This window comes from Genypterus blacodes, unplaced genomic scaffold (assembly GCF_046128005.1).
Source record: "Genypterus blacodes isolate CSIRO-AG114 ecotype Tasmania unplaced genomic scaffold, CSIRO-AGI_Gbla_v1 ptg000045l_1, whole genome shotgun sequence".
Taxonomy (NCBI): domain Eukaryota; kingdom Metazoa; phylum Chordata; class Actinopteri; order Ophidiiformes; family Ophidiidae; genus Genypterus; species Genypterus blacodes.
This window is the reverse complement of record NW_027466858.1, coordinates 2,585,972-2,612,500: the sequence shown is the minus strand read 5'-3', so window position 1 is coordinate 2,612,500 and position 26,529 is coordinate 2,585,972. Positions and strand designations below refer to the sequence as shown.

The 26,529-nt window shown below is 43.7% G+C and overlaps 3 protein-coding genes across 4 annotated transcripts in view; 1 reads left to right on the top strand and 2 right to left on the bottom strand.

Moving 5' to 3' along the window:
- Positions 1 to 573, bottom strand: part of LOC143000165 (UDP-glucuronosyltransferase 3A1-like) — a 3,573-nt gene extending 3,000 nt beyond the window's left edge. Inside the window, exons 1-2 of one of the 2 annotated variants that reach the window (XM_076149391.1) lie at positions 361 to 573; positions 1 to 42 (exon numbers count right to left, since the gene is read on the bottom strand). The exon at positions 1 to 42 is cut by the window's left edge and continues 89 nt beyond it. The gene's annotated coding sequence lies outside the window, so the exon portion shown is untranslated. The remainder of the gene's footprint in view (positions 43 to 360) is intronic. The other variant, XM_076149392.1, reaches the window with a different exon arrangement.
- Positions 574 to 1,410: 837 nt separating this feature from the next.
- On the bottom strand, positions 1,411 to 17,199 carry lifra (LIF receptor subunit alpha a). The gene is made up of 18 exons (XM_076149393.1): positions 17,054 to 17,199; positions 12,073 to 12,260; positions 11,679 to 11,815; positions 11,427 to 11,580; positions 10,454 to 10,735; positions 10,192 to 10,321; positions 9,255 to 9,373; positions 9,006 to 9,148; positions 8,681 to 8,834; positions 8,202 to 8,266; positions 7,811 to 8,048; positions 7,516 to 7,707; positions 7,292 to 7,393; positions 7,012 to 7,161; positions 6,766 to 6,903; positions 6,541 to 6,634; positions 5,323 to 5,389; positions 1,411 to 5,121 (listed from the first exon to the last, which is right to left on the bottom strand). The coding sequence occupies exons 2-18, from the start codon at positions 12,179 to 12,181 to the stop codon at positions 4,417 to 4,419; spliced, it is 2,979 nt and encodes a 992-aa protein (XP_076005508.1). The 5' UTR covers positions 12,182 to 12,260; positions 17,054 to 17,199; the 3' UTR covers positions 1,411 to 4,416.
- Positions 17,200 to 18,080: 881 nt separating this feature from the next.
- Positions 18,081 to 25,178, top strand: cep78 (centrosomal protein 78). The gene is made up of 16 exons (XM_076149352.1): positions 18,081 to 18,225; positions 18,939 to 19,207; positions 19,277 to 19,452; positions 19,541 to 19,613; positions 19,749 to 19,852; positions 19,981 to 20,155; positions 20,247 to 20,360; positions 20,636 to 20,700; positions 20,840 to 20,942; positions 21,206 to 21,299; positions 21,436 to 21,478; positions 21,664 to 21,813; positions 21,928 to 22,005; positions 22,532 to 22,716; positions 22,927 to 23,068; positions 23,648 to 25,178. Exons 2-16 carry the CDS (start codon positions 18,946 to 18,948, stop codon positions 24,248 to 24,250), a joined length of 2,367 nt encoding a protein of 788 aa, XP_076005467.1. The 5' UTR covers positions 18,081 to 18,225; positions 18,939 to 18,945; the 3' UTR covers positions 24,251 to 25,178.
- The last annotated feature ends 1,351 nt before the right edge of the window (positions 25,179 to 26,529 follow it).

The window sequence follows — 26,529 nt, the reverse complement described above, 5'->3', positions numbered from 1 at the left end:
TCAGACGGAGAAAACACTGAGCCAGAGTCCGGAAGAGAGTTTCTGTGACAAAGTTCAGTCTTTTAGTGTTGTAAATGATTAAAAAACATGTCCTGAAATCCACTCCAGGTCGAGTCAGGCCATTGACGGATCATGGAGGACAAGAAATAAAACAAGACTCCACAAGGGGTCCACAGGATCGATAAAGGATATACAAAAAGCAGAATGAGCAAAGAGGAACACATTCTCAGCAAAATTTCCCAGAGAGAAACCAAAGCTTTATTTGTAAGAGGCAACAAAAGGTTATCTTATATGTTGTCTGGTACTTAATATAGGAAACAGTCGAGTCTTCATCTAGTTATAAGAAAGGTCAGTTCATACCATTCATAGCTTTTCCCATCTGACTTTGTTTTTACTCAGCATGCACAAGATCTCAATGGGCCGACAGGCGGCACTGAGAGGGGAGACGGAGAGGCGGTGGTCGGGTTGCGGGTGCCCTTGGCAGGCCGTTGCTGGCAGGTCAGGCTGGACATGTAGGTTATTCTGGACAATAAAGTCACTGTAGTTGAAACTAAAGTTTGTCTGTTTCCCAGAGGTCATTAGAAGAAAGAAAAGGTCAGTCAGGAAAACTGCTGGAGTGAATGGGAGAGAGAGAAAGTGAGCCGGAGGGGTCGATCCTGTCATCACTGCTTCTATTATGTCACTCATTAACTCATCATTCCTAAACAGCTATGGGAACTATGGGACGTTTATTCTTTTAATACTAAAGTGGATAATTCTGTTTGACAGCTAAGATGATTGTTACATGTCAGATGATGAGGATACTTCAAAACTTGTAGGGTTTCATCAGGACTCAGAGGCCAGACTGTCATGTTCCGAGCAACAAAGAGAGAGAACATACAGAGACGTATATGCAGCAGATAGAAAGACAGGAAACAAGAAGGAAGGGATGAGATGAGAGGGAGGAAATTATCTAAATATACTAAATCACTATCTCCTCTAAACAAGTAGAGCAGAACAATGAGTCTGACTGTAGCACGTAGTCACAGAAAGCACAGCAGAGGTCCTCAACTGTACCATGAGCAGATGAACTGACCCGGGGACATGAAGGACATGGGGGACATTGAGCTCTCCATCATGTCCTGGATGAAAGAATGCTGGGGGAGAACCAGAGAAGGTCACGTGGAAAATGACACTTCACTGAAACGGCAATTGTTTCTACTAAATTTGTATTTAAAAGGGTCAATCTGAACTGAATCCATTTGTTTTTGACATCGACATGAAATATATCAGTTGTTTATCAAAAAGCCCAATAACATTCATGGTGCAGTGATGTAAAACATGCTGAATTCCAAATACTTCCTTATATTTGGTACTTAAAGAGCGACACATCGGGGATCTGAGCAAAGACAAACAGAATGAACAAGGGGCCAGACAATTAAATAACTTTATTGCCGTTAAACATTGAGACATTTCAGATTGTGTTCTTAGTGTTTACAATTAGCACACAGTTTTATTCACTAAGTAAAGCATTATTCACCGAAGCAACTGCATTCAGCACTGGAACCATTTTCTGCTGCAAAACATCGCTTCAGTCGTGTTGTCATGCACAACATTAGGCAGGATTAGTGTTTGAAAACCAAACTATAAGCAGGGATTCCTGTTTTACAGTAGGAGTTTATACAACATGCATCAATTTTGCAAACACATATAGGGCGAGAGAGAGAGAGGGAGGGAAGGCAGCGACAGTGTAAAGCAGCTAGTGTACCCTGTTACAGTCACCACACAACGATCCTACACAACTCAAAGCTTTTTGGATGGACAGAGTAAAAGTGTAACAGAAGGGACTAGAATGTGCAGGTCAGCAGTTTCTATATATACACACACACACACACAGAGTCTGAATGGTGAGTTCAACTGGCCCAACTGACTTTAGGGAGCGTTAAGCAAAGCTACACACTCATGATGAGACACTAAAACAAAGCAGGAAGACAGAATTAACACATAGGACAGACAGAAGCACACACACTGATTCCTACTAGGTGACTTTGGAGATACACTGTAAAGGTTTTCACCCGTGTAGCAGTCGGACACTCCAAACACACAATTAAAGCATGATCGCACTACATTCTATAGAATTAAATCTACGAACATTAACATTTGCCTTTACTCTCAGAAAAGCTGGTTAGTCACTATTAACAATGCCAGTTTGTGGTTGAGGGAATATAATCTCCAACGCAATATAAACATAACTCTTAATGTAAGAAGGAAACAAATAGTTACAGGATATTTACTGTACAGTTAGTTATCTATATATATTAAAAAAAAGATTTAGAGAAAAGTAAAAGGTGCTGTTTTTAAAAGCATGTAACACACACACACACACTGTAGCATTCACAGGTTAGTCTCCAAAGCCCGGCTGGTTTAAGGCTTCAAAGGAAAACAATCATGCAACCTTTTGTTTGTTGTGTATTCAAAACTAAATCCACCGTAAAAACGATCAACGAGCTCAGCCGGTTCATTCACCGATCAACCGACTCCCGAGTCACAGAAGAGGAAGGGGGACATACAGTAGTAGTCAAAGTGGAACCGTCTCTTTATCTGTTCATCCCTCGTCCGAGTCAGCGTTCATGTCACAGTAGTTTTGCTTAAAGCTTGCTGGCTGGAGGCTCGGAGAGAATAAAAGGCCGTTTACTGCTTCTGAGACGAGCCAGGGCAAAATAAAACCCAATTTACCTTTGGATCACAATGTCAAAGGGTTGATTCTTAGTGTCGTCTAAGCTGGGGTACATTCCTTTAGTCCGCACCGTCCACCGGAGGAGAGGAAGCATGTGGAGTTTATTCCTAGGCAATTAAGTGTTCCATTATTCTACAGATGTAAACCAGCTGTGAAGTCGTCCGTGCTCACAGGGTCATTCCCCCCAAAGCATGATTAAAGCCTAGTGATAACAATTTAGTCAATTAGTACCAATATGTGACCGCATGAAGTCTCATCTCATTACTGTGTCTAATAAAAAGTCCCTTTTTTCTAAATATGCGAACTCAACTATTGGTCTAATTTACCTTAAAGTAGTAAAAACCTCTAAGCACAGCAAATCTACATCAAATACATCACCTCTCTGTGTTTAAAGAGAGCAAGAGGAAGCAGTTCTTCATCACCAAACAAAAAACAAAGTCAGAATAGCATCATAACAATTACAACAACGTCACAAAACTGGAAATGTCATCCTTTGATCAGATCAATGATTCAACTCATCGTGTGTTCCAGTGGGGTGTGTCCTGTTTCTCATGCGATACACTCCTGATCCGTGAGCTGCGTACTATTCCTTTTGTTTGCATTTTACAGAGCAAGAACAAGGCATTGTGGGAAAAGTGACATGGTGCAAATGACTGGAAGTATAACATTTATCAAGATCATTGAAAACACTGACTTTGTATAGATTTGTTGGTTCCCAGCCATGAACTCAATGTGAAACGTTGCTGTCATGTCACTGAAGGATGAGGCAACACATAATACAATGTTTAAAAAATAATAATAATACAACACTGGCCTCGTTTAAGTTTCCTAAAATATCAAATGCATAAGAACAAATCAACAAAAACAATCCAAAGTAACAGTTTTGTTTGTTACAGTTACATGAGTTCATATTCATGTTCTAGCTTATACGTGTGTACTATGTGTGTCCGCCGGGTCCGACGCCCAGAACCTTCCAGTCCATAAAGGAGAGCACCGCCCCTGTGTGTGTGTGTGTGTGTGTGTGTGTGTGTGTATGTGTGTGTGAAGTGACAATTATCAATCAGATCAGAAGAGCGTCGTTGAATGGAGTCTGTAAAGGATCACAGCCACCTTCATAATGATAAAGTGGCTGCCATCTTTCTGCAGTTGCTCAATCTAGTTTTCCCCCCAGGTGCTTCTTGTCCTTTCAGTCGCTCATCAGCTTGTTCTTGGTTGTTTTCTGTTTCGTTGTGCCTTCGTTCCTTCTGACTGAATCTTGCTGCTTGCGGTTTCTGCAGCGTCCATGAGATCTCTAAGTTCACGTCACAAAGAAACTAAAGCGTTTGAAATTCAGAAGTCCCGTTTGTTAGACTCTACTAACAAATCTGTCCCTAGCACTATTCTATCAAGTAGAGGAAGCATTTGGAGATTGTAATAAATGTCCACACCTTTGCTTATGACATTTGCATGAAAGACAAACCTGTTTTCCTTAAACTGACACGTGTGTTGGAAGTAAACACCTTAACATCGTCAAAGTGCAATCAATAGAACCTACAGCTACCTATCAGAGACGGAACAGTATACCTGCTTCATTGAGCGTAAAACCTCCAGGGCTCCACTTGTTTGATGCACGACAGCGATAACAGCAATGAATCTGAATGTTTGATATTATGTCCATGAACAAACCTCTCCCCGGTCTTGCTGCTAGTAGTTTGAGGAGATCATGGCTTTGTAGATGACATCAGGTTGGTGAACCAGGTAGCTGGAGATGATGACACTTGGCGTTTCCTGTCTGTAGGTTCCTCCGAATCGCCATCAGGGAGGAGAAACTGAGTGGAAGCCACAGACGTTGGGGAGCCTAGAGACGGCGCCAGGCCCGCACCTTCCCCGGCCTCCACGGGGGAGTCCAAGTGCCAGGAGCTCTGAGGCTGGTAGCCCCCAGTGATAGCGGGCTGCGGGTCCAGGAAAGGCTCAGAGGGGTCGACGTCTGAGTCATTGTTTGTGGGTCCAGGCTGCATCTGGGGTCGATAACCTCCTCCTCCATTTCCGCCGCTTACAGACAGATCGAATTGAGGTTGGGGGTGCTCTGAAGAACCCTGAGGCTCAAGCTGGAAGACCATGGAGGACCCCGAGGTCTGGATCCCAGTGTAGGTCACATCAGTGCGGCCTGAGTCTAGAGACGACGCAGAAGAATCAGAGGAGTCTGGGTAACGTGGTCTTATGGGTCGCTCATCCACCACTTGGTTGTAGTAGCGTAGTGACGTTGGCTCGTCTGTGTCCACGGGCTCGTCTCCTATTCCCTGGCCCTCTTCTTCATCCTCATCTTCTTCAGGGATGACCACAAGTGCTTCTTTACTAGAATCCCACTCAGGCTTTTCTACAATATGGACCATGCTGTGGGGAGATGACTTCACATTCAGTGGACCCTGTAGAACACAGAGTGATTTAACCCTTGGTTAGCACTACAATTTAAAATGGAAAATCTGAGAAATCTAATCTAAGGAAGAAAGATATTTAAGGAGAATTAACCAAATGATTTTAGATACACATGTGCAAGGAGAACATCATTGTGTGTTTAAATTTGATCTATACTGTATGTACAGCTTTACATTAAACTGATTCTGTACCTGCGTCCTGGACCAATCACCAGGCAGCTTGGGCTCAGGAATGTCAGGATAAAAAGCCTTCTTCACCCTGAACAGAAAGCAAAATGTCACCTTCTAGCCCAGTCATTGTCGCTATGGACGACATGAAAGTAACGTCAACATAATCGATATATAAAGTCCAGACAATAAAGTCCTATCCTATCCTAACCGTGCGTCTATGCCTACGCAATGACGTAAGAAGACTGCGCCAGGTAAAAACATGGATCATTCAACCTGAGAACAAGGCTGTGGCGGAAAAAAAAGTCGCCCACGATCGTCTAAACCTAAGTGTGGGAGTGTTTGTTACAGACACCGAATAATCAAGAGCTCTGTAAACTTTAAAAAACAGAAATGGATTTCCACAGCAGCACAACTGAAGTGAAGCATTCGGAGCGTTTTGTCAGGAGGCACCGTGAGTCCTGTTTACCCTCCAAGCATCAACACGAGGGACGGGTTTGTGTTTGTGGTCACTTCATATTGATTTTAGTGAACGCTCGTTTTGAAAGCCATTTCTGCACCGCTGATGATGTAATGTTACACCATGCGCTGTTATTCTGCCATGTCATGGATGAGTGAACTGATTGTTCTTGCGGAGGAGGACAGGACACACGTAGACGGTGTGTGTGTGGTTGTGTGTTATTGAGATCTGATCCAGCTTTAGTTATTCTTCTGTTCCTCAAATTGCACAAATGTTACAGCAAGATGATTTTATGTTGAGCTGCTAAACTGGAGGTTGCTCAGTTATTCCTTCTGACAGTGACTTGAATATTTTACACTCATTTTATTTTTGCTGTTTGATTGCTAAATGCTGATGGCACTCGATCACTTTTACTTGACTTGATTATGCACTTACTTTGATTAGATTTTACGAGATTTGATGTTGCACTGTAAAATAGAGATTATCCCTCAAAACCAAGATATTATTGTTGTTGTGGGACAATACAGTGCATTTTGTCTTTAGTTACATTTATTTGTTTTTAAGAGAAGATGATTGAATAAAATGTTGAAATACGAATGAGATAAGTTTGATATTTATTTTAGGGAAATAAATTGTTATATTAATTGAGTAATAAAAAATAATCTGTAGATTAATCGACCAATTGAAACAAATTAGCGATTAATCGTTAGAAGCTTGAGCTGATACTCTTGTAAATATGGAAACACGGACAGGAGCGAGAGGCAGTAGTGCGGCGCTCTTACCATTTCCTTTTCTTGTAGCAAATAAAGGTGACAACAATTAAGAATAAAGTCATGGTTCCCAGAGAAGCCAAGATTTCCAGGATTAACCAATCAGCTGTAAATACAAACACAAATCACCACATTAGAGATCAATCAACAATCCAACTCATGTATGTCATTGTAACACAGGGTAGCTGAACTTGTGTTGGTAATTAGGACATGAATATCTCAAATATGGACACGTACCAAACAACTCCACTGTTATAGAGGCGGTGGCTCCTGTGTCCTGGCCGGCTGAGGTGTACGCCTTAACGGTGAACTTATACGAGCCCTCTGAGAGACCTTTGACTATGTAGCTCCTGCTGCCTGGGTCGGACAGGTTGGCTGTGCAAGGAAAGATGAGTGAAAACAGGAAATGCGAGGAAGGAGAGGAACAGGGGGCAGGCTACAATCCTCATGCACAGAAGGAACATTTCCTGTAATAGAATGTACCTATAAGTTTGAGTTTGGAGCCACTGCTTATGTAAAGGTTGTAGCCTCGGAGAAACCCTCTTCTCTTGGTCTCTGGTATCTCCCCCCAGCTTAGCTGCACATCAGAGCCCTGCTGACTGGTGGACAGGTACGGGACAAAACTGGAAGGAACTGTGAGAGGAAGGGAGGGAGGAGAAGAGGGGAGGGGGAGGCATGGCAGAAGACAGGAAGAAACAATGGGTGAGCAACTGACCTGTCCGTTGTATAGATGTACTTATGACATGTAGAGTGCTAGTCTTACCCAGCTCCTGCATGTATCCCTGCCATTGCTGCAGCAGCTCTGGAGCGTCTGAGGAGCAGCTGTAGAGTGAAAACGTGTACCTCACACCTGGCTGGAAGTTATCTGCATGGCAAGGACAGAGATTATTATTATTATTATTATTATTATTACAGCTCTTCTTGCTCTCTTTGCTAAACTATAGGGCCTTTGTGGATGAAGGGACAGGCCAGGCATGAGCAGCTTACCTGACTCAAAGGAGACATTGGTGGTTCCGGCCTTCACCTTGGTCCATTCCACAGGGCAGTCCTGTGGGCAGAACGAGTCGTGCCACTCTAACACATAGCCACAGGTTGCATTGGCATTGTTTTGCCAGGACAAAGGGAAGCCTCCATCCACATAAACTGCTCTAGAAACAGTCGGGGCCTCCACATCCAGATCTGTTCAGAAAGACAGACAATATGTATCCAAAACAAGTTAAACTTACACTTCATTCTAGATTATAACATCTCATTTTCATCCCAACCCTCTGTTTCCACGTACCGATCACATGTAGAGGTAGGACTAGGCTGGCAGGCTGTGACACTCCAGCACCATTCTTTGCTATGACGGTGGCTACGACCTTGTTGTTGTCGCTGCTGGTAGAGATGTGTGTGAGGTTGACCGGCACAGTGCAGGTGCTGCGAGGAAGCGTCTCAGTGTGCTGAATGTTCTCATCGGGACTCCACAGAGTCACTTCATAGCCTGTGATCAGACCGTGACTCTCTTGCCGTGTCAGAGGCTGGAAGGAGACAAACAGGTTCCCTTTAAATCAACCTTCCCTTCCTGTTTGCATGTATAGTATATAAGTGTTCCCCACCAATGAAGGGCATAATTAACTAGTTAATTTCAGTAAAGAATCAAAAATACTTAATGGATAAATATTAAAATTCACCTTCCAAACGACCCTCCCTGTGTTGTCTCTGTTCATCCACATCCACACATCAGGAGCCTCTGGAACTGAAAGAATGAGAAAAAGAAGAAGAATTAAATACAATAAATATTCAACACTGTAAAAGCTGCTAATTTAGCCACATGACACCGCTACTTCTAAAAATAAATTCCAATAATAAGATAAACAGAATGTAAAATGGAACGTCATTTACAAAAATAACACATAAGCAGGATGAACACAATGTGTGTATGGTGACAGAGCGCCACCCTCTGGCCACTTTGGTTCAGAAGGCATTTGATGAATTTGCTTAACTAAAATGTCTTCCCAATTTTTCAGACAAAATATTTTCGCAGTACTTGAGTGTGATTACAGTGTGATTACGTCATACAGCAGCAGAACTATAGTGACTAAAGCTACAGGCCATCCTGATGAAGCTGTTGATGATAATATATCTACTAAAGCAGGGATGAACCATTTACCGTCAATACTGGTTTGGAATGAAAAAGAGCCACTCCAGTCTCCCCACTTCCAGAAGTTCTTCTGGGCTCCACAGCGGACCCGGATACTGAACTCCTCATCAGGCTGTAGGTCCAACAGAACCACAGACCGCAGACCTACACCAGAGAAAGTACGCTGTGGAGAAACACATCACCTTTAACGACTGCTAATGAAGATGTAGCACCAGACTTTCCTTCCAAGACAGAAATGATATTTGCCCAACACACGGAAAGAGAAACCACTGAAGCCAAACCAAACCATCTGAGAACATAAACTTCTGCTTTCTGACACTCAAAGAGAACTCACCGTTGTAGTGTGCCAGTTGTTGGTGATGTTGGCCTGGCAGACGAGAGCCAGGGAGTCGTAGCTCTGGTACCTCCACTGCCACAGCACAGAGGCGTTCCAAGCATGGGAGACAAAGGTCAGGGTATCGGGAGGTACAGGACGTACTGGGGAACGGGAGAGAGAGCCACAAATGTATGTAATTATTTTCTTATATCTACAAAATGATCACATAAGGTTGATATAACGTGTTGGTGTTGGGAGAGGCCGTACTTCTGTGACTGAGCTCAGCAGAATAAGTCAGGCTGTGCTGGCCCAATGGATTCACAGCTACTAGAGTCCAGTTCCCGTCCCATTGGGGCGTATTACACAGCTGGGCCGCAGCACAGCGCCTACAACAAACAGAAAAGGCAAAACAAAATAAACAGCAGGTTCATAAGACGGAAAAAAGAGGAAGGAAAAGGTGAACCGGCCCCTTAAGACAAACAATCCATGCCACATGAGGACACAGACGCAGACGCATTCATCATAATGGGACTGCTGTTCTGGCCCGCATATGGACGATTCCTGTAAAAGCTCTGGCAGAGAGCCGATCCCCATGTCACCATTAAATGGACACTCAGAGGCATCAAGTGGTTACTTAGACTAAATGCTCCTTATTCCTCCTGATCTTCCCTCCCAGCCGATAACTTTCTGAGGCGAAAGCGTCTTTTAGAGCGAGACAGAGAGAACAATCATAAATAATGCAGGTACATTGTCTCACACGGCTGCATCCTGGCTCACAGACCGCTGTGTGTGTGTGACTCAGCCAGAGTTAAGACCTGTTATGACTTTACACTTTACGTCTCCAATACACCAACAAGTACACCTTGTCATTTCATTTCCTGTTTTATGATCTTCTGGATCGGAGCAAGACGCAGTTGAGCCATAAAAACACACAAGACTCCAAACCAGCTACATAGAAACACGCAACACACTCCCACACAAATCACAAGCAAATCAATGCGTACACACACATGGCCGTGACTAATGCCTGGGTTTGTATTCATCTGTCAGAATGTTCAAAGACACAGATAATAGGTTTATCCCTACAAAGCACACAAACGGGCAATTGTATTCCAAACCAAAACTCAAACATAAAGCCGACAGACTTTGCCTGACATATCCTGCCGCTACATACGTTTGTGTTTACGAACGTGAGTGAGTTTACCTTCCGTTCAGTGAGAAATAGGTCATCCGTTTTCTGCCGTACAAGTGTGTGTCCCGTCCTGCTTTCCACTGGCACACGGCGGAGGTCAAGTCCTGAGTCTCACACACCAAATCGCTGGGCAGAGGAGGATCTGGAGGGTGGAGACAACAAGAAGAAACATGTTTGGTTGCTTAATCATACATAGAGAAGGATGAATGGATCTATGAATAGATGTGATTCATCCATCCTACATATCAGAACCGTTCAGAACTTTGCCTCTTACTTCCAACAAACACCACAGATCCGGTCAGAGTCTCCTTTGGGTCGCCGCAGCAGAAGACGTTTGTTCCCGTCTTTCCTGAAGGTTCCTGGTTGGTGCTAGTCATGGCGTAGGTTCGCCTGCTCAGCCGCGTCACCCTCATGATATGTTTGCTGTTTCTGTAGGAGATGCTACCAAACACCTTCCCCTCTTCCACGATGCAGCAGAAGGTGGTGTTGGCTCCAGCAGGTACGACTCTGTCCTGGGGGTACATCTGGGACCTCTGGTTGGTGGGGAGATCCTTTCCTGGAGAGATGGCGAGAGATGTATGTTTAGAAATGTCACATGGAAGGAGGCGGAGATATGGACGTCCATATTTGGGGGCAGAGGAAACTTCTTTGGTCGGTTTAAGAGACATAGTAAGGAGAGACGATCTGAAGAGGAGGTGGACTTTCACAGAGCAGAATGTCTCCTTGAATTTGACGTTGCTTGAGAAACATTTTCAACACATTCTAATAGTTTCCATTGGCGGTGTAAAGCAGATGTACAGTAACCACAAGGGGAGAACCTCAGCCAAACCTCTCAAACATCTGCTTTCACGCTGCATGTAGGGTTTCAACCTTCCCTTTCTTTCCTTGCACTCCTTCTTTACATCACATTTTCCACTAATGCTAATTTCCACTACATGAATTATTAGTAAACAATCTGTTTAAGAACACAGGAACAACAAAAGAGCATCTGTTCTCCCCCCGGACCTTAAAAACCATTAGGAAACTTTAAATGAGGCTGAATTTGAACTCTGTGTCTCTGAGTTGTGGATCTGCAGTAGCATCTCCTTTAAACTCTGGCTGCTCATCAGGACATACAGGGGATATGGAAGATAATTGTGTGACTCTGTGTGTTAAGGACAGGAGAATCCGGTGGTACAGGGATGGTATGATGGTCCTATTCTTAACTTCCGCCTGTTGTGATGAAGTAAACATTGTCTCTCTCTAACCTTGAAGTATCAGCACGTCGCTCCAGTTACTCGTCGCCTGCCTGTCTCTAGAGCGGATTTTGATTGACAGTGAGGTACACTCAAGGGGTTCAACTGAGGTCCAGTTCCACTGGTGCCGACCACTCGCCCGATCCGGTGCCACGGAAACAGTCTCCTGTAATTATAATAAAGAGTGAGAGTGATAGGATTCAGAACAAGTTGGTAGAACGTGCCTTCTAAAAAGAAACAAGACCTAGGAAGAAAAGTCCTTACGTAGAAGACGGATTCATTGAGTTCAGTTCTTAGTATCATGAGGTCAAAGGTCGTGGCTGCTCCTCCCAGCCAGTACAAGGACAGTTCCTGTGCATCAAAGTTAGAGGAGGAGCTCATCTGCTGGGGCACAGGAAGCACTGGAGACAGAAAGGCTACGGTTTAGTTAAGCTTGTAATACCGTCCAACTATAGCAACCTCGATAAACCACAGGACCTGTTGGAAAATGTACGTATGATGTATAAATAAGTAGAGCGGACAGGTTACTGGAAAGGGAACAAACATAAAAAAGTAATTTCAAAGCCAATAACTCCTGTTGGCTATTAAACGCAGCAAAATGATGGCGTATGAGGCTGGATGCTGCTGGAGTCGTCCCACATACAAATGATGTTCTCACCATCTGTGGCGTGAGTGTGTAGAGCGGCGAGGCTGAAGACCACACAGATGAGCCAGGCAGCAGGACAGTAAGGCGTCGAGCACCGCCCGACAACCGATCGAGACATCATGACAGCTCGTCCCAGTGCGGCGCTTCTCTCCCCTACAGCAGCACAACGCCAATCATCCTGATGGAACGCAGAGCCCGTCCTGCGGGGCAAAGACAGGAAGAGAGGTGTTAGATAGGCAACACGCTATTTTATATTTATATAGAGAGAATATTCTGATGTTTTAGGCTGAGAGCTGCTGTGGTTCTGTTCTGAAGCTTCTGTCACTTCTACATGATGTCTTCTTCTATTTATGGAACATTCTAGCATGCACATAAATGAGTAATGTAGAATCCATCTGTGGAGACTTGGCCAGTTTGCTCGTTTCTCTACTGGGAGGAGGAGAAAGGAGCTCATCCAGCAATCTGATGAGCCGAGGTTTCATTTCTGCAATCTAACGAAAATGTTTTTAGTCCCTTTGTCTCTGGGGAGCCACAACAAAAAACGCCCAAGGACTGACGCAGGTCTGAAGACAGCACCCGTCCTGTCGTCATGGACAACCCGACACGCAGATCTGCCCGTGTGGAGGGAAAGACGGCTATAGACAGACACCAACAGCTGGCTGCTCTGTGAGGAATGTGTGACCAAAGACCAGAGGATGAAAAAAAAACATGGCAGAATAAAACACGAGAGGAAATGCTGAGATTCAGTGTATAATTTGTTGTGATTAGCTGGAATGTGTCAGTTTGTGGGTGGGTGTGTGTGTGTGTGTATATTTCTCTGAATAGGTATGTTGGTGTGGCTGTCACCAAAAATACTCAACAGTGCAGTTGGTCTGGTTTCTACTGAGACAAGCAAGGACAGGCCTCAGATAAAATAACATTCTCAAGAACAGCCAAACATACACACACACACACACACACACACACACACCCACACACACACACATTCAAATTCCTTTGAGAAAAGAAAAGAAGAATCACATGATGCCAAAGCATTGCTCAAGCTTCTCTGTGTGTCCCACATGTTGGAGGGCAATCAAACGCCTCTCTGCTGTCACTCCCAGCTCCGACTTCCACGGTAAATGGTACGTTCCAGTAACAAGTTGGCAAAACAAGACGCCTCCAGGAAAACCATTGTTAGGTTAGCCATTGTTAGGAGTATATAGGTGGACAGTGCTGTGTGCAGAGGTGTAATACACAGTATAACACTGAAGCTTTCACACTGTTGATGCGCAGAGCAGCCGTGTTGGAATTTGAGGTCAGTGTTTGGTGTTTGGTCCACAGACTTTCAGAGTTGGAAATCCCTCTTCAGGAGGTGTTCCGATTGAAATTTCCGACTCAGGCCTCAGAAATTCCGACTTCCCAGTTCAAATGGAACACGCCGACAATTAACAAATGTGACATCATTCATGACATCACACATATATGATTCTAATCCTTTACTTTAGTTTTGTCCTCATGCAAGCTGTGATCATTATGACGTTACTCAAATAAAGTCAAGAAGATGAAATACAAAAGCAAGAAGTTCACAATTGAACAGAACAGAATTCAACAAATGGATTATTTCACTAGGCGTCGTCTTGCAGCTGTGCCTGCCAACTCAGAGCCTCAGAGCAGTGAGAGCCTTGAATCAGTGTGAGTCTACGGGTCGAGCTGTGAAACTTCTGTAATCTGCTCTTGCCCAAGTTTAGTCCGAATGCACCGGCTTAAAAAAGATTCACCTCCCAATTATTTAGAGGATTTAGAGGTCCAGCATAGTTGCAGCTGTCGAGGCCTGTTTACGCCCAAACGGATCTGAAGGCCAATCGGTTCTCATGTGGGATCCATTAGGCCTGCTGTGTGCGGTTGTACCTCTAGCTAACCGCACATCAAATAATTAGGCCATACATGTTGTATTGGCTCATGACTCAGAGGGAGAGTCCACATTCTGATTTCACAAACAGCCTGAGAAAGTTTGCAACATCTGATCCAGCATGTGCTAAAAACAGCTGACAGATCGGATAAATCAATACTTTGCAGCGGAGAAGCGGGAAAAACAGCCTTGTATTCTGGGAAATCTAACCAAGAAACAAATGCACACAAACACTTACGCAGATCGATACTTCTTAGCCCGGACGCTGGTCCTTGTCCTGCAGCGTTCATAAATGTGACCGCTGCAGAGACCTGGAGGATTCTGGTGTTACTCTAAAACCTAAACCTCGCCTGTGTGCCCGCAGTCCGACAGATGTTTGGAAAGATCAGATTCCGAGAAAATGAAACAGTATTTGGAGTTGGACTTTGCCACCGTTCTGTTTGATTTGGAGCCGGCGATATTAAATACATCTGCAGGTAGAACCACCCGCAAAATACATATTAATCATTTGTCATAATCCAAATAACACTTTAAACAGTTCTCTATTTTAAACATTAAATCGTACACAAATACTGTGCCCGTCTCAGTCAAAACTCTTTCCACTGCATTGATTCAAGGCCTGTAAAGTCTTTTATTTCTTTAAATAACTAATTTATCCCACAAAACTCACCAAAAAAATAACCAACTTATTTTTTTATTTGACTAAAAGTGCAAATCCAAAAGCTAATCAGAGGTACAAAATGAAAAGAAGTATAATTCAATTGTTTTTTAGTACTAATGAATCAGCTCATCATTGCAGTCTAAGGGGTTTCTATAATTAGGAAAGTGGCACGATATTCCCAAATACAAACTGGGACCAAAAACGAGACGCAGTTGGAGCCAAAACCAAAATGACTTAATAATACTTCTTCACAGGGGGAAAAAAGTTTGTGGAAAACACTCGAGCACTCAAAGAAAAGGTTTCATCACAGCCAACAGCAGCACAAGGACATCTGTGTGTGAGATCTTTACCCGTGTGGATACAAACCCAGAATCCAAGGAACACCGAGCTCACCATCGTGACCAAACTAACAAAACAAAGATTACAACCTCTTGTGTTCTTTCTTTGCTGAAAGTATGTGGGACAGCTTAGTTGGATGCCTGTCCGGTGAAACACTTGATGTCTATTCCATGTCTAAGCTCAGCGACTCTGTCATCAGGCTGCCATAGCGACCAGCAGAGCCCCAAAAAGTAAGCATGCGGTGGCTCTGGTGTCCTTTATAAGAGAGGCGACATGTTGAAATGGGATCTGATGTAGCGGCTAATTATGTGTGACCTTTGAATGGGATGGCAGCATGACCGGATGTTGGTGAGCGAAAGAGCGAAAGGCAGGGGGGGGACAGAGAGTGGACAAGTTAGTGTGTGAGTAAGAAATGGTGCCGCTGTGACCTCAGCGGAGAGAGGAGGACATTCAGTCCCGAGTGCGTGTTGCTTTTGGATCGCGACCAAACGGCTTCCTTCCTTCCTTCCTCTTCCTTCCTTTTCCTTGTAACCCTTTCTGACTTTCTGTGCTAATGGCGGAGACAAGGGGACACAAACAAAACACTACTGGAAAATTAATTACCTTCTTTAAAAGAAAGCAGAAAGGACGGAAAACACGCGTGATGTCCATCCTCCCACAACCCATAAATACACAAGCTCAGACACAGAGAGACGACTGGTCACTACGACAACAACACACTGACTGGCTTCCTTTATCCTGCCAGCTTCAAGTGACTCTATATGTTCCTCTAACTTGTTTTAAATGATGAACGTTCAGATCGCTTCCAGTGTTTGGCTTGAACGTGTGGAACAGGGCCACGAGCTAAAACAACACCTCTGCCTGACATCCTGGCCAATACAAGGAAATAATAAATAAATAATAAATTGTAATCAGCTGTGAAATCCCTAAATATTCACATGTCACTGAGATAGAAAATAATTGCTTTTACATTTGATAGTAACAGATTTATTAGACGTTTACCCTATTGCTGATATTTTAGTTTCAGTCTTTATAATTTCAAAATGACACTATTTTAATAGAATGTAATAAAACAACTACTATTTACTACTAAGATAAATCAAAGTGACTCACTGATTATTTAATGATGCACCACAACTCTGTCTTCTGTGATAAATGACTTTGGGGAACAATTAAGTCTCTGTGCCGGTGGACATTATGTGGACCGTCCACTATATTTACTCACAACGGAGTGTAAAAAAGAGTGTGTGACATTTTAAGACAGAAGCCACAGAGAGAGAATAACCCAGCAAACATCTGAGACATATATAACACATGGCTTTGAGAGTGTGAATGAATAACGTCTTCTGCTCATTTTCACTCTGTGGACAATTAACAGTGCTAAAACAAAGACATGCTCAATAAATAGGGGATGAGAGGAAAGTAATTATAAACTATAATGATAATCAATTGGTCAGTTTAGTTTTTTATTTATTTTAAAGACTGGATTTGAGGAATTTTCTATCTTATATTATGTAAGTAATGCTAATGTAATATCACATTTTGTTGTATTTGGGAACTTCTAACGGACATTTCATGATTTAATGACATTTTTACACAAAAAGGATGATGAGAAAAACATCAGTAACAGCCTCAAAACTCGGCACCGTGCTGACGACAGACACACCTACATACACAGACACACACCTACACACAGAACCACACATCAAACTGAGGGTCCAGTACACTAATACCGTCCGTCACAGTACGTGTTTATCACTTAATATATGTTCTAGTCTGTTTGTTGAACCCAATTCTGTACTTCCAATAAAACAAGGACATTTGACAGCAGAGATGCCAATGTACACCATTAGCCTGACCGTTAGCAGCGGGGCAACAAACAACAAACACAAACACTGTCCTCATTATTTTTCACTTTATAAATGTAGCTTAACTCTTTTATCTAAACTAGACTATCTAAGATGTCGGCCATAGTAAATCCAGAGGCAGAAGCCCACCTCATGTACCAGGCCACGGATATTTGGAAAAACACTGCTAGCTAGCCGCCATGAACCGTGAATAAGATCTGGCTCGGTTATAAAGAGGTTATAAAGTCGAATTACCTGCTGAGGGATCCGCTTCGCCCAAACGTCAGTGGTTTGTGATGTACTTTACTAAATAAATATATGGGATGACACTGATTTTTAACGGTTTCCTCCTCACGTATCCCGTCCCGTCCCGTCCCGTGCTGCGTGTGTGTGTGGATGTGTGTGTGCACCATTCCCACAGAATTCAGAGGAGCTCGGGATTACTGGAAAAGGGCGGGGACCGACCCGAGCCAGGGAGGGACAAGAACCAATGAGGGCAGCAGCGGCAGTGCGCTTCATCGGAGCGGAATTAGAGATATTCTATTTTATTCTATTTTATTCTATTTTATTTACGTCGGTGATTAAAAACATACAAACCATATAGCAATCGTTCCGTTTTTGAACATTTGATAATTTAGTAACACAATAAAGAAAGCCAAAAAACAAAAACAAATAACAAAACAACAAGATAAATAGACAAAAGGAAATATTCACATTTTCATTTCTCAATGCTAGCCCCGCTGCACCGTTTTGGATAATTTGCAATACAATTGAATGTTATCTTAAAAGGTCTCATATTGACAAATTCTTCCGTGAGACAGCCATGGGTGCCTGATGTCTCAGATGGTAAAGAATGTTGCTTCCGGGGGCTGATAAGGGACTATGTAGTCTAGGGCCACAGCAGAACTCCTCCTCCTGATTAACGCCAGCAAGGACAAGGAAATGATAGACAGATACAGGTGTTCGCCTCTACAATAAACATGGATGGATGGACAATGGTGATGCCACATACAGACATCATCTAATAATGAGTACCGCTATCCTTCATCTTTTACGTTTCTACTGCGAAAGAAAAGAAGACTCTATTATCTATGTAATACTGGAATTGTAGTTGCACTCACTATCCTGTAGAAGTTTTGCGGGGATAGAACGTTATGGATTCTATACTGGCGTGTATGCAAGTGTGCAGGAGAATGTTGACTATTTCAGGGGGCGCTCAGAGACACAAGGGTGCTGGTCACACTCCGCTCCGGCAGGGGGCAGTACAGACCACAGACTGGGCTTCGATGGCGGCACAGCGCCACTTTTGAGCGCTAATTCACAACAGTAAACAGACCACGAAAGTCGTTGTTGTTCTCAGCCTTTCGGTGTAGAAACACCGCCCACAACACTCACGACAACAGAGCCAGCGCATGGTGAAGTTAGAGGTCTGTGAGTTGCAATAAAATATTATTTGATGATGGATCAAAGTAGTATTTTTGCTCAGCTCATTAGCGTGCCACTCTTCCTCAACAACCATGGTTGCTAGGGGCTTAGCTTGCTAATGCTACTGACGTATGCTAATAGTAGTTGTACAGTTACATATTTTAGTTAAACGGGACTCTCGTTTGTGTTCATGAAATAAACACACAGGCTCTATTGTGCGGCTTTACGTTGCGGTCATGAACGCGTTCTTATGGACCCCAAATCATAGAGTCTGTACTACGAAGCGAGATTTAGAGGTCCGGAGACTAAATTCAGGATCGAGTCTGATCTTTGGAGTCTTCCTCTGTCGCCATGGTAACTTGTGCTTCACGGTTATCCTAGTATGGCTCAGGTTATGTTCGATCCTAGTCGGGCTGCAATAGCAAAACCTGATGACCTGTCAACTCCTCTGGAAAATAGCATCACTGTTCTCGAAGGATCCCTTTGACGTCTCAGTCTCAGTGGGTCATTTAGGGATGTGGCTTGTTTAGATTCTATAGAATGCTATAGATTCTCTATGGAATATTACTGATGAGAACTAAATACATGCTTGATACTGTTTGTGCTTTTCCATTAGCTGCTACCAGAGAAGTAGCTGAGATGTTGTACAGGTTATAATATTGTCCATTAAAATTAATGTTACATATGTGAATGTCTTTAATGTCATTACTTGTAGGTCAAAGATGGTCCATGACACTGCACAGATCCGGCGGCAGGCTGCCAAGGACTTTATGGCACATTATGATATTGCCTGTGCCAGACAGGACTCCATGCCGCTTCCTGCTGTCACCATGAACCTTGACAACAACGTACTGGACTTTAATGGCGACAGGGTCAAACTGGCAGACTGGCAACCCATCCTCGACTCTATCGCAATCAACAAACACCTGCACCACATAGCCATCAGTAGCACGTATCAAGCTGGTCTGGGTTCTAGAGACACAGGTAAGACCGGCTTTACATAAGTCTGGCATAAAAAGTTCTACTTTTCCAACACCTCTGTACCAATCTCAGATATCAGGTACTACAAGTCCAGCTTGAGAAAGAAGATTCCAGCCATCTGCTCTAAGGACCTGGTGTTTAAACTGTGTAAAGTCCTGAGAGAGTGTCTGACCATCTCTCCCAGCCTCAAGACTCTGCATCTTAACGGCCTTCCTCTGAGAGAGAGGGACCTCGTCACCTTGACCAAGGTGAAGTAACTGAAATGGTAGACGATAGAGAGACAGTACAACACACTGGCTGATGCTGATTGATCATTCTGACTGTATTCAATTCCAGGGCCTTGCATCAAGTGCTTCTTTGGAAAATCTATCCCTGGCTAACTGTCCAATCTCTGATAAGGGCTTAGAAGGTATGCACACTCGCAGTTTAGATGTAATTTGTTCTCTTTTTATTGTGCTGCAAGCGATGACTCAGTTCCCTCGTCAGCATTGTGCCGTATGTTTTTGCTGCCTTTGTAACTTCCCCCTTCATCATCATTTTCCAGTCATTTGCCAAAGTGTAAAGTATTCTGCAAGCATCCGGACAGTAGACTTTACAGGATGCAATCTCACCTGGAGAGGCGCAGAGCATATGGCCAACATCATCAAGGTGCAAATAGCTCTCATTCTTACAAGCCATTAACTGCCACACTGTATTTAAGATGGAATGAGACTATCCTCTAAGCTTTAATGCTCATTTAATACTAGAAGGGTGTATGAATGCATGTCTTTGCACAGCATCAGGGAATGCAGAGGCACGGGTCAGCGTGGCCAGAGACTCTGAGGTATCGACAACCACAGTTTGAGAGCATGGGAGGTCTACGACGCGTCACCCTCAACCGTAACAGCTTGATAGGGGACCGGGGCGCTGCGGCACTCGCACAGGAACTGGCCGAGGACCTTTGGGTTAAAGGTCAGTCAGAGTGAGTGGGTGAGATAAAGAGAAAGAACATTTTAGTGTTCATAGGGGTGTTTTGGTTTAATCCCCCCTCTCTGTTGAACAGCTGTGGACCTGCAGAAGTGCGGCCTGTCCAGTGAAGGAGCTCGACATCTGCTGGAAGCCTTGAAAACAAATTCTACTCTTTGTGTTCTCGATATTCGCTGTAACCCCTTAGTTGGTAAGTTATCTGAACTGAAATCATTTGTTATTTTTGTCTGTTTTCTATTTGCTGACCCTGTAGACTTTGGGCTGATAGTGGAACATTTCTTGTAGTCAGTAATAGACAAGAGGTACACACCCAAGTCACGGGTATTATGGAGCCATGTTTGTTAATGTTGCACAAAGTCTTAAAGTGAATACTGTTAAAGCAGTGAGACATTTCTGAGCTCCGGTTGGGGCTCAAACTCAAAATAGTCTTATTTTGATGACATACATTAAATGATTCTCTCACAGACAAGGTCCTAATTAAGACGGTACTAGAGAGGGTCCTGATGAACACCAGCGGCCAGACGACAGAGGTGAGTGTGTCTAATGTGTATGAAGTCATCTTTCAAATTCTAAGTGAGGTAGTAAGTGTTAGGATGAATCTCCAGTTTGGTACACAGCAGACAGCAGTTCTCCTATTCTTAAAGCCTTACTTGTTCCTTGTCCCCGCAGTACTGCTGGATCAAGCCTCCAGCCGCAGAGCCGAAGAGAACATCAGGCCAGAGGAGGCGAGTACTTGCCAGTGGCGTCAGAGGGAAAGCTGCCTTTAGGACGGGTGTGTATGCCTCTTATGGGGTGATGTTGATCAATTAAACTCACTGATAAGAAAGTATTATTGATAACATGTTTCTGTCTAAATTTAGGATCAGCTATCAGCTTAAGTTATCCAGTCACCATCTTCATATTTCCATCAATTAGTTTGTCTTTGTCCTCAAGTGCACTGTGACACACACTAGTTACATCACTTGATTGGAAAAGACCCATGTCACAACCACTGCTCCAAAAAATATTAAAGTGTGTGTCTGTTTCTGCCCTCAGCAGTCAAAGGCCCGTCTGCTCCTCAGCCTCAGAAGCACTATCCCTGCTCCGGTTCTGTGCCGTGGCGCACTGCAGCACGCGCTGGGCGCCAGAGGTGAGGAGACGATGTTCAAACAATACAAGATGCATGCCATTTATAAATGTTAGGAACCAAATTCACCTCAGATGTTTACTCTTTATCTACAAAGAAGACACTTGATGATAAGGTATTAATGTGATGTTTGATGCAGGGGTCTGCCTCCTGGAGTTTCTGCTTTGGATCAAAGCTTTCAGGTGAGGTCAAGCACATTTGCACCTTAATGTCAAACAGGATCAAGAGAGGTAGATGTTTGGATTACAAGATGGATTGGGTTTGAGTTGAGTTTGCTATTGTCCATTTTAAGTAGAGTCTGTCTGTCTAGAGTCTTGTCTTTTCCCCATATTTTGGTTTCTTAATATAAAGCTATGGTCTTCTTCAGGTTGCTGCAACTGTGAAGGTTACCATGGAGTCGGATTCAGAGGAAGAGGAGCAGATTGAAGAAGAGGAGTTGGTGCTGGAAGACGAGCAGAGGCCATCTTCTCACAGCGCTCCTGAAGGGATCACGAGTCGACAGTTTCAGCGTACACAGGTTTTCAATTCAATATGTACTATTAAGTAGAGTCAAGATAACACGGTAGATGTTGTTTAGTGTGTGTGTGTGTGTATGTGGCTTCATTTCCGTGTTTGCATGCGCGCCCTGCAGGTGGAGCTAAGAGAGTGTCGTCTGAGGCTGGCAGAGGAGCGGAGAGACAGAATGAAAGCTGAGTCCAGGCTCATGGAGGTAATGATCATACCAAGCAAGAAACTGTGTATACTATTATTTCTATTTCTAGGTAGCTGTGACATCTCACAAAACAGGGTGTGTGGTTGTCCAGTCACCTCTCTGACTCTGTGGGTGACCAGGGAGAGATTCAATCTAACTCCAGGTCAGATTGTAGAAGGCCGTGCTCTGCAGAAAGTAAAGAAGTGTTTTGGGTCTGGGAGTCTATATCCCATAGATTAAACCAAACCAATAATAATAATAATAATACATTTTATTTGTAGAGCACTTTTCATAGTTAAAAACAATCTCAGAGTGCTACATACAAACTGTCTACTGCTCATTTTCACTGTTGAGCTACATCATCATCACATGGAACAGATTGATCCCTGGTTATGGACTTATCTGAACACATTAATAATATCTTGGCTTTTTAAAATGTAATATCATTCTGTTTCAGCCTAGATGGGGGAGAACTTCTATGTTTGCTTGTAGGTTTTGTGAGTCTATAAGAACTGAAGAACTCCTGTCTTTTCCGTCTACCCAGTATGAATTGGAGGTCAGCCATCTTCGCAGCACCAACCTTTCCCTGTCGGAGGCTCTCGCTGCCTCCGGCTCTGCTTCAGCAGCACCTGCAGCGCCCAGTGCTCTGGAAGACGATGCCGTCCTTGAGAGCATTGAGAAGTCATTCACAAAGTTCCATGCTTTCCTGGATCTCCTCAAGGATGCTGGGTAGGTAGTATGAAAAGGAATGCTACCATGAGCTGGACTGTGGGTTTGATTTTGGTTGTTGAATGAAAGAATTCCCCAGTGTAACTCTGAAAACTTTGACCTTTTGAGTTTTATTCTGAACCTGTTGGCTTTGTTCCCCTGGAAAGATAATTGAGTAATAGACTGATTCATCATGCACTACTACGCAATACGCCCTTCCCTTTTGTACAGCTTAGGTCAGCTGGCTTCCATTGCTGGGATTGATCAGTCAGACTTCCAACCAGTGGGAAAACCTCAGCTCTCCTCCACATTAGGGCAACAACTGGATGTGGAGGGAACACCGTCTGGAAGTGGAGAGGAGTATCGCAGCGCAGTAAGGACGGAGGTGTGTTACAGTGTTAGAGAATGTTTTATAATGCTTGGTGTAAGAGGAAGTAAGTCAAGAGACGTGTCTGGTGTTTAGGTGTGTGCTCGTTACTCTGACATGACCCGACACACTCGTCAGCTTTCTGATCATTTCCTCCCTGCTTCCCGTTAAATAGAATAGTTCATAGGTCATCTTCCAGTAGTTTCCTATTAGCACATCGCCGTGTACTTTCACTTAATGTATCAGTCAGTGTAGGGTGATTATCCTCTCAGTACACTATCTATTGATTTTGAAGCTATTAAACCATGCATGGTTGATTGAGTGAAGTCAATCGTGAAATTGGGGATAATTAACTTGTACCTTTGAGTGACAGAACAATTATCCATATACCGACATTTCTGTCAGCCACCATCAACTAAGAAGACCAAGAAAAGTCTAACAAACACAACACGTCCAGCTGTTACACACGTTCCTGTAGTGTCCTTAATGCTTATACCAGCCCTAGTTTCAGTTTGTGTCATATTGTTTTGTATCACATCAATGCAGCGAAGGTGTTTCTTATCCTCCTCCCTTCTCTGTCCTTAGGGAGGTCTTGCCCCACCTGCTCCCTCTGGCCTGGCACACATCGCCCCCCTCAGGTGTCCAACCTCTGGCAAGGAGTCCTTGCATGAAGACAAGCTGCTTGACGTGACTTTGAATCACGCTGCTGGACACGCCTTAGATCGGAATGATGGGGAAGAGAAACCAGATCAACATTTCAAGCCTGACTCCCTGCCGGATTTGGGTTCTGAACACTATTTCCATAGTCAAAACTCTTTCAGGCAGGGTGACCTCAGTAAAGCTTCTGATAAATACGTGACTCACCACAGTGATGATCACTCCCACCAAAGGGACGGCTCTCACGGATACAGCTTCAGGTTCAGCAGCCGGGATCGTAGCGGGCCTTCATGTAGCAGTGGGTCTCGCAGCGACGCGTCCATAAGGTCCAGCATTTGTGAGCTCCTGAGTGACAAGGCAGAGTCTGTGGGGTCGTCGGGGTCAAAGCACAGGGTCAGGGGGCTGCATGTAGTGGTGGGTCACTCGGGATCAGAGGGATCAGGAGGGAAATCCTATTCTAGGCAGGAGAATGTAGCACGGATCAGATCTGTGGTCAGTCCGGGGGGATACTCGGACGATGAATCTTTCTGAACGCTTACCAGTGAAATGTTACAGGTTCTATTGCCTCTGTGTTTGAAGTGCCTTTACTATTTACTATGGTAGTTCTGTCTAAGAAATTAGAAAAGCCCTGACTGGATTCATGGTTCTGTTCTTTTTTTATCATGAGACGCATCATCAGAATCCTGTAGATTAGTTTTTGTAAGTAAGTTCTTGAGGTGGACTTCAGGGCTGCTTGCCTTGTTGATACTGTGTATCCCAGGCTCTGCTGTTCCACTCTATGTTGTTATGTGCCAGATAAAAGAAAAAACAATGTTCTCAAATATTCCACTCAAATTCTTCTCTTGTTAATCGTTGGTTGATCATCTTAAATTATGCTGGAATTCCCAACCAGGGTGTGTTTCTGTGCCATTACATGTATTACGTCATGTTTTTATTTAGCTTAAGTGCTTTAACTCGTTCATTTTAACATTTTAACACATTAACAATGGATGTCGTTGTTCTGTATTGGTTGTGTATCGTTGTTTTCCATTGATACAGTAAAAGTTGTCTCAGTCCTCCATATGTTGCTGTAGTTGTCTCTTGTACCCAGCAGGCTTCAGTGCTGCATGCAGGTCTGTTGACTACATTAGGTTGTTTTCAGTGGTGCGTCCTGGAAAATGAGTCAGTGGCAGAGTCCACGTCCAAGCTGCTCAAGCTGCTGAACACAGTGTTCTGCTGCCACTGAGCTCATTTTTGATACAATATCTGTTGTTTTAGAGACTTTATCCTTAAAATAGTTTATCCTGTAATGTTGGACATATATGGGCAAAAGTGTGACACCCTGCTGCAGTTTGGGAACATCATGTCGGTAAAGCATCATTTGGCAAAGCATGCTGGGGCAGCAGAGTGGCTCGGCCCGGTGCTGACTGTCAGATTTAGATTAGACGCTGAGCAATAAACCATGTTTGTTCACAATGTATCCCGCTTCTACGAATTGATTTCCGATTGCGGATGATTTTTATAGAACAAATAAAAACCTCAACAGTCCCCTGGTCATCATTCTAAATCAGTGTTGTTGTTGTCATACAGCACAGGACAGAAGTGAGACTGCTGTACGTACAGTGGACAGTTTCACCTCACAGTCTTGATAGTAGGAGCACACACTGCTGTACTATCTGTGTGCAGGGGCCCCATCGATAAGTTTTGCTTCCTTTGGTCTTCAGGTGATTATTTAACACTGACTCATTGTTTTCATTCCAGGACGCACTCCAACATTCTACTTTGCACTTTTCACCACTCTGAGCACAATCACAAACATGGAGTCAATGAAAACTACAATTGTTTTTTATGATCTCTGCCATAACTATTGCTACTTTATAGATATTGAGATTACTGTATAGGGTGTGTGTGACAAAGTGGAGAGGATAAAGAGTAAAGCAGCTCCAGGTTGGGATCTTTGTGACAAGACGGGCAAAACAAACAAATCAACTTATTTGACCATAAACCTTCAGCAGTCCTCTGTTGTTGCTACGTGCCGGCTTATCTGGGCCAGCGAGAGGCCGCCAAGGCCAAAAAACAAGGAGGCGACCACCACAAGGACAATGCTTCACTATCATTTGCTAGTTATGACTAATGAACATCAATTATCTCTCATCCTCGTGAAAATAATCATAACAAGTGGCTGAGTAGTCAACTGGCACTGGCACTTTCACATAATGTTTAGATGTATAGAGGAGAAGGAATAATCTGACAGCACAAACATGGAATATGTGGAACAGTGTCAACATGTCTGTTTGAACTGTGTAACAGGGAGTTTGTTGTGTTTTATCTTATGGTATCAGTAAATTGTAGTGACTGAATGGTTTGAATAGAGCTTCCTCCTGAGTCTGATTCTAAGTTTATTGTTGTTAATTCAGCCATTTTCTCAGTTGAGAAAGTTCAAGGAGGGCGACCAGCAGCTGTGTCCATGAGTGTAGACTACTTAACACCAGAGAATACAAGGTTGTACTGGTCATCATCAGACTTGTTTCACATACAACTGTTAGATAAAAAACACCCTGGTTGTTAAGGGGCAAACGGTGCTTCACCAAAAACAGATAGAATGCACAAACCAGATCCAAATTCAGCCTCAAACAGGGCTCATTCGCTTCATCCTGATAGTGTTGACACAGAGCAGCACTGCCTAACTTGCTGGTGGTGTAAGGTGAGTTAAGAGTGAGGAGATGATGACACATTCATCCCACTGACGCACATCTAGTTAGTCGTGAATGTTTCACCGTCCTCTCTGTGAACCAGCCGGTAACGCTCTGGTGTTGCATCCTTCTATTCAG

What these genes read in the sequence shown, in the direction of transcription:
- lifra (XM_076149393.1), bottom strand. Translation starts at nt 12,181, where the DNA reads ATGATGTCTCGATCGGTTGTCGGGCGGTGCTCGACGCCTTACTGTCCT. An exon ending in ACACACTCACGCCACAGATG is followed by an intron (nt 11,816 to 12,072) that starts GTGAGAACATCA and finishes TTCTGTCTCCAG; the next exon opens with TGCTTCCTGTGCCCCAGCAG. An exon ending in TGCTGAGCTCAGTCACAGAA is followed by an intron (nt 9,149 to 9,254) that starts GTACGGCCTCTC and finishes CCCGTTCCCCAG; the next exon opens with TACGTCCTGTACCTCCCGAT.
- cep78 (XM_076149352.1), top strand. Translation starts at nt 18,946, where the DNA reads ATGGTCCATGACACTGCACAGATCCGGCGGCAGGCTGCCAAGGACTTT. An exon ending in TCGCTGTAACCCCTTAGTTG is followed by an intron (nt 20,361 to 20,635) that starts GTAAGTTATCTG and finishes ATTCTCTCACAG; the next exon opens with ACAAGGTCCTAATTAAGACG. An exon ending in GATCTCCTCAAGGATGCTGG is followed by an intron (nt 22,717 to 22,926) that starts GTAGGTAGTATG and finishes CCTTTTGTACAG; the next exon opens with CTTAGGTCAGCTGGCTTCCA.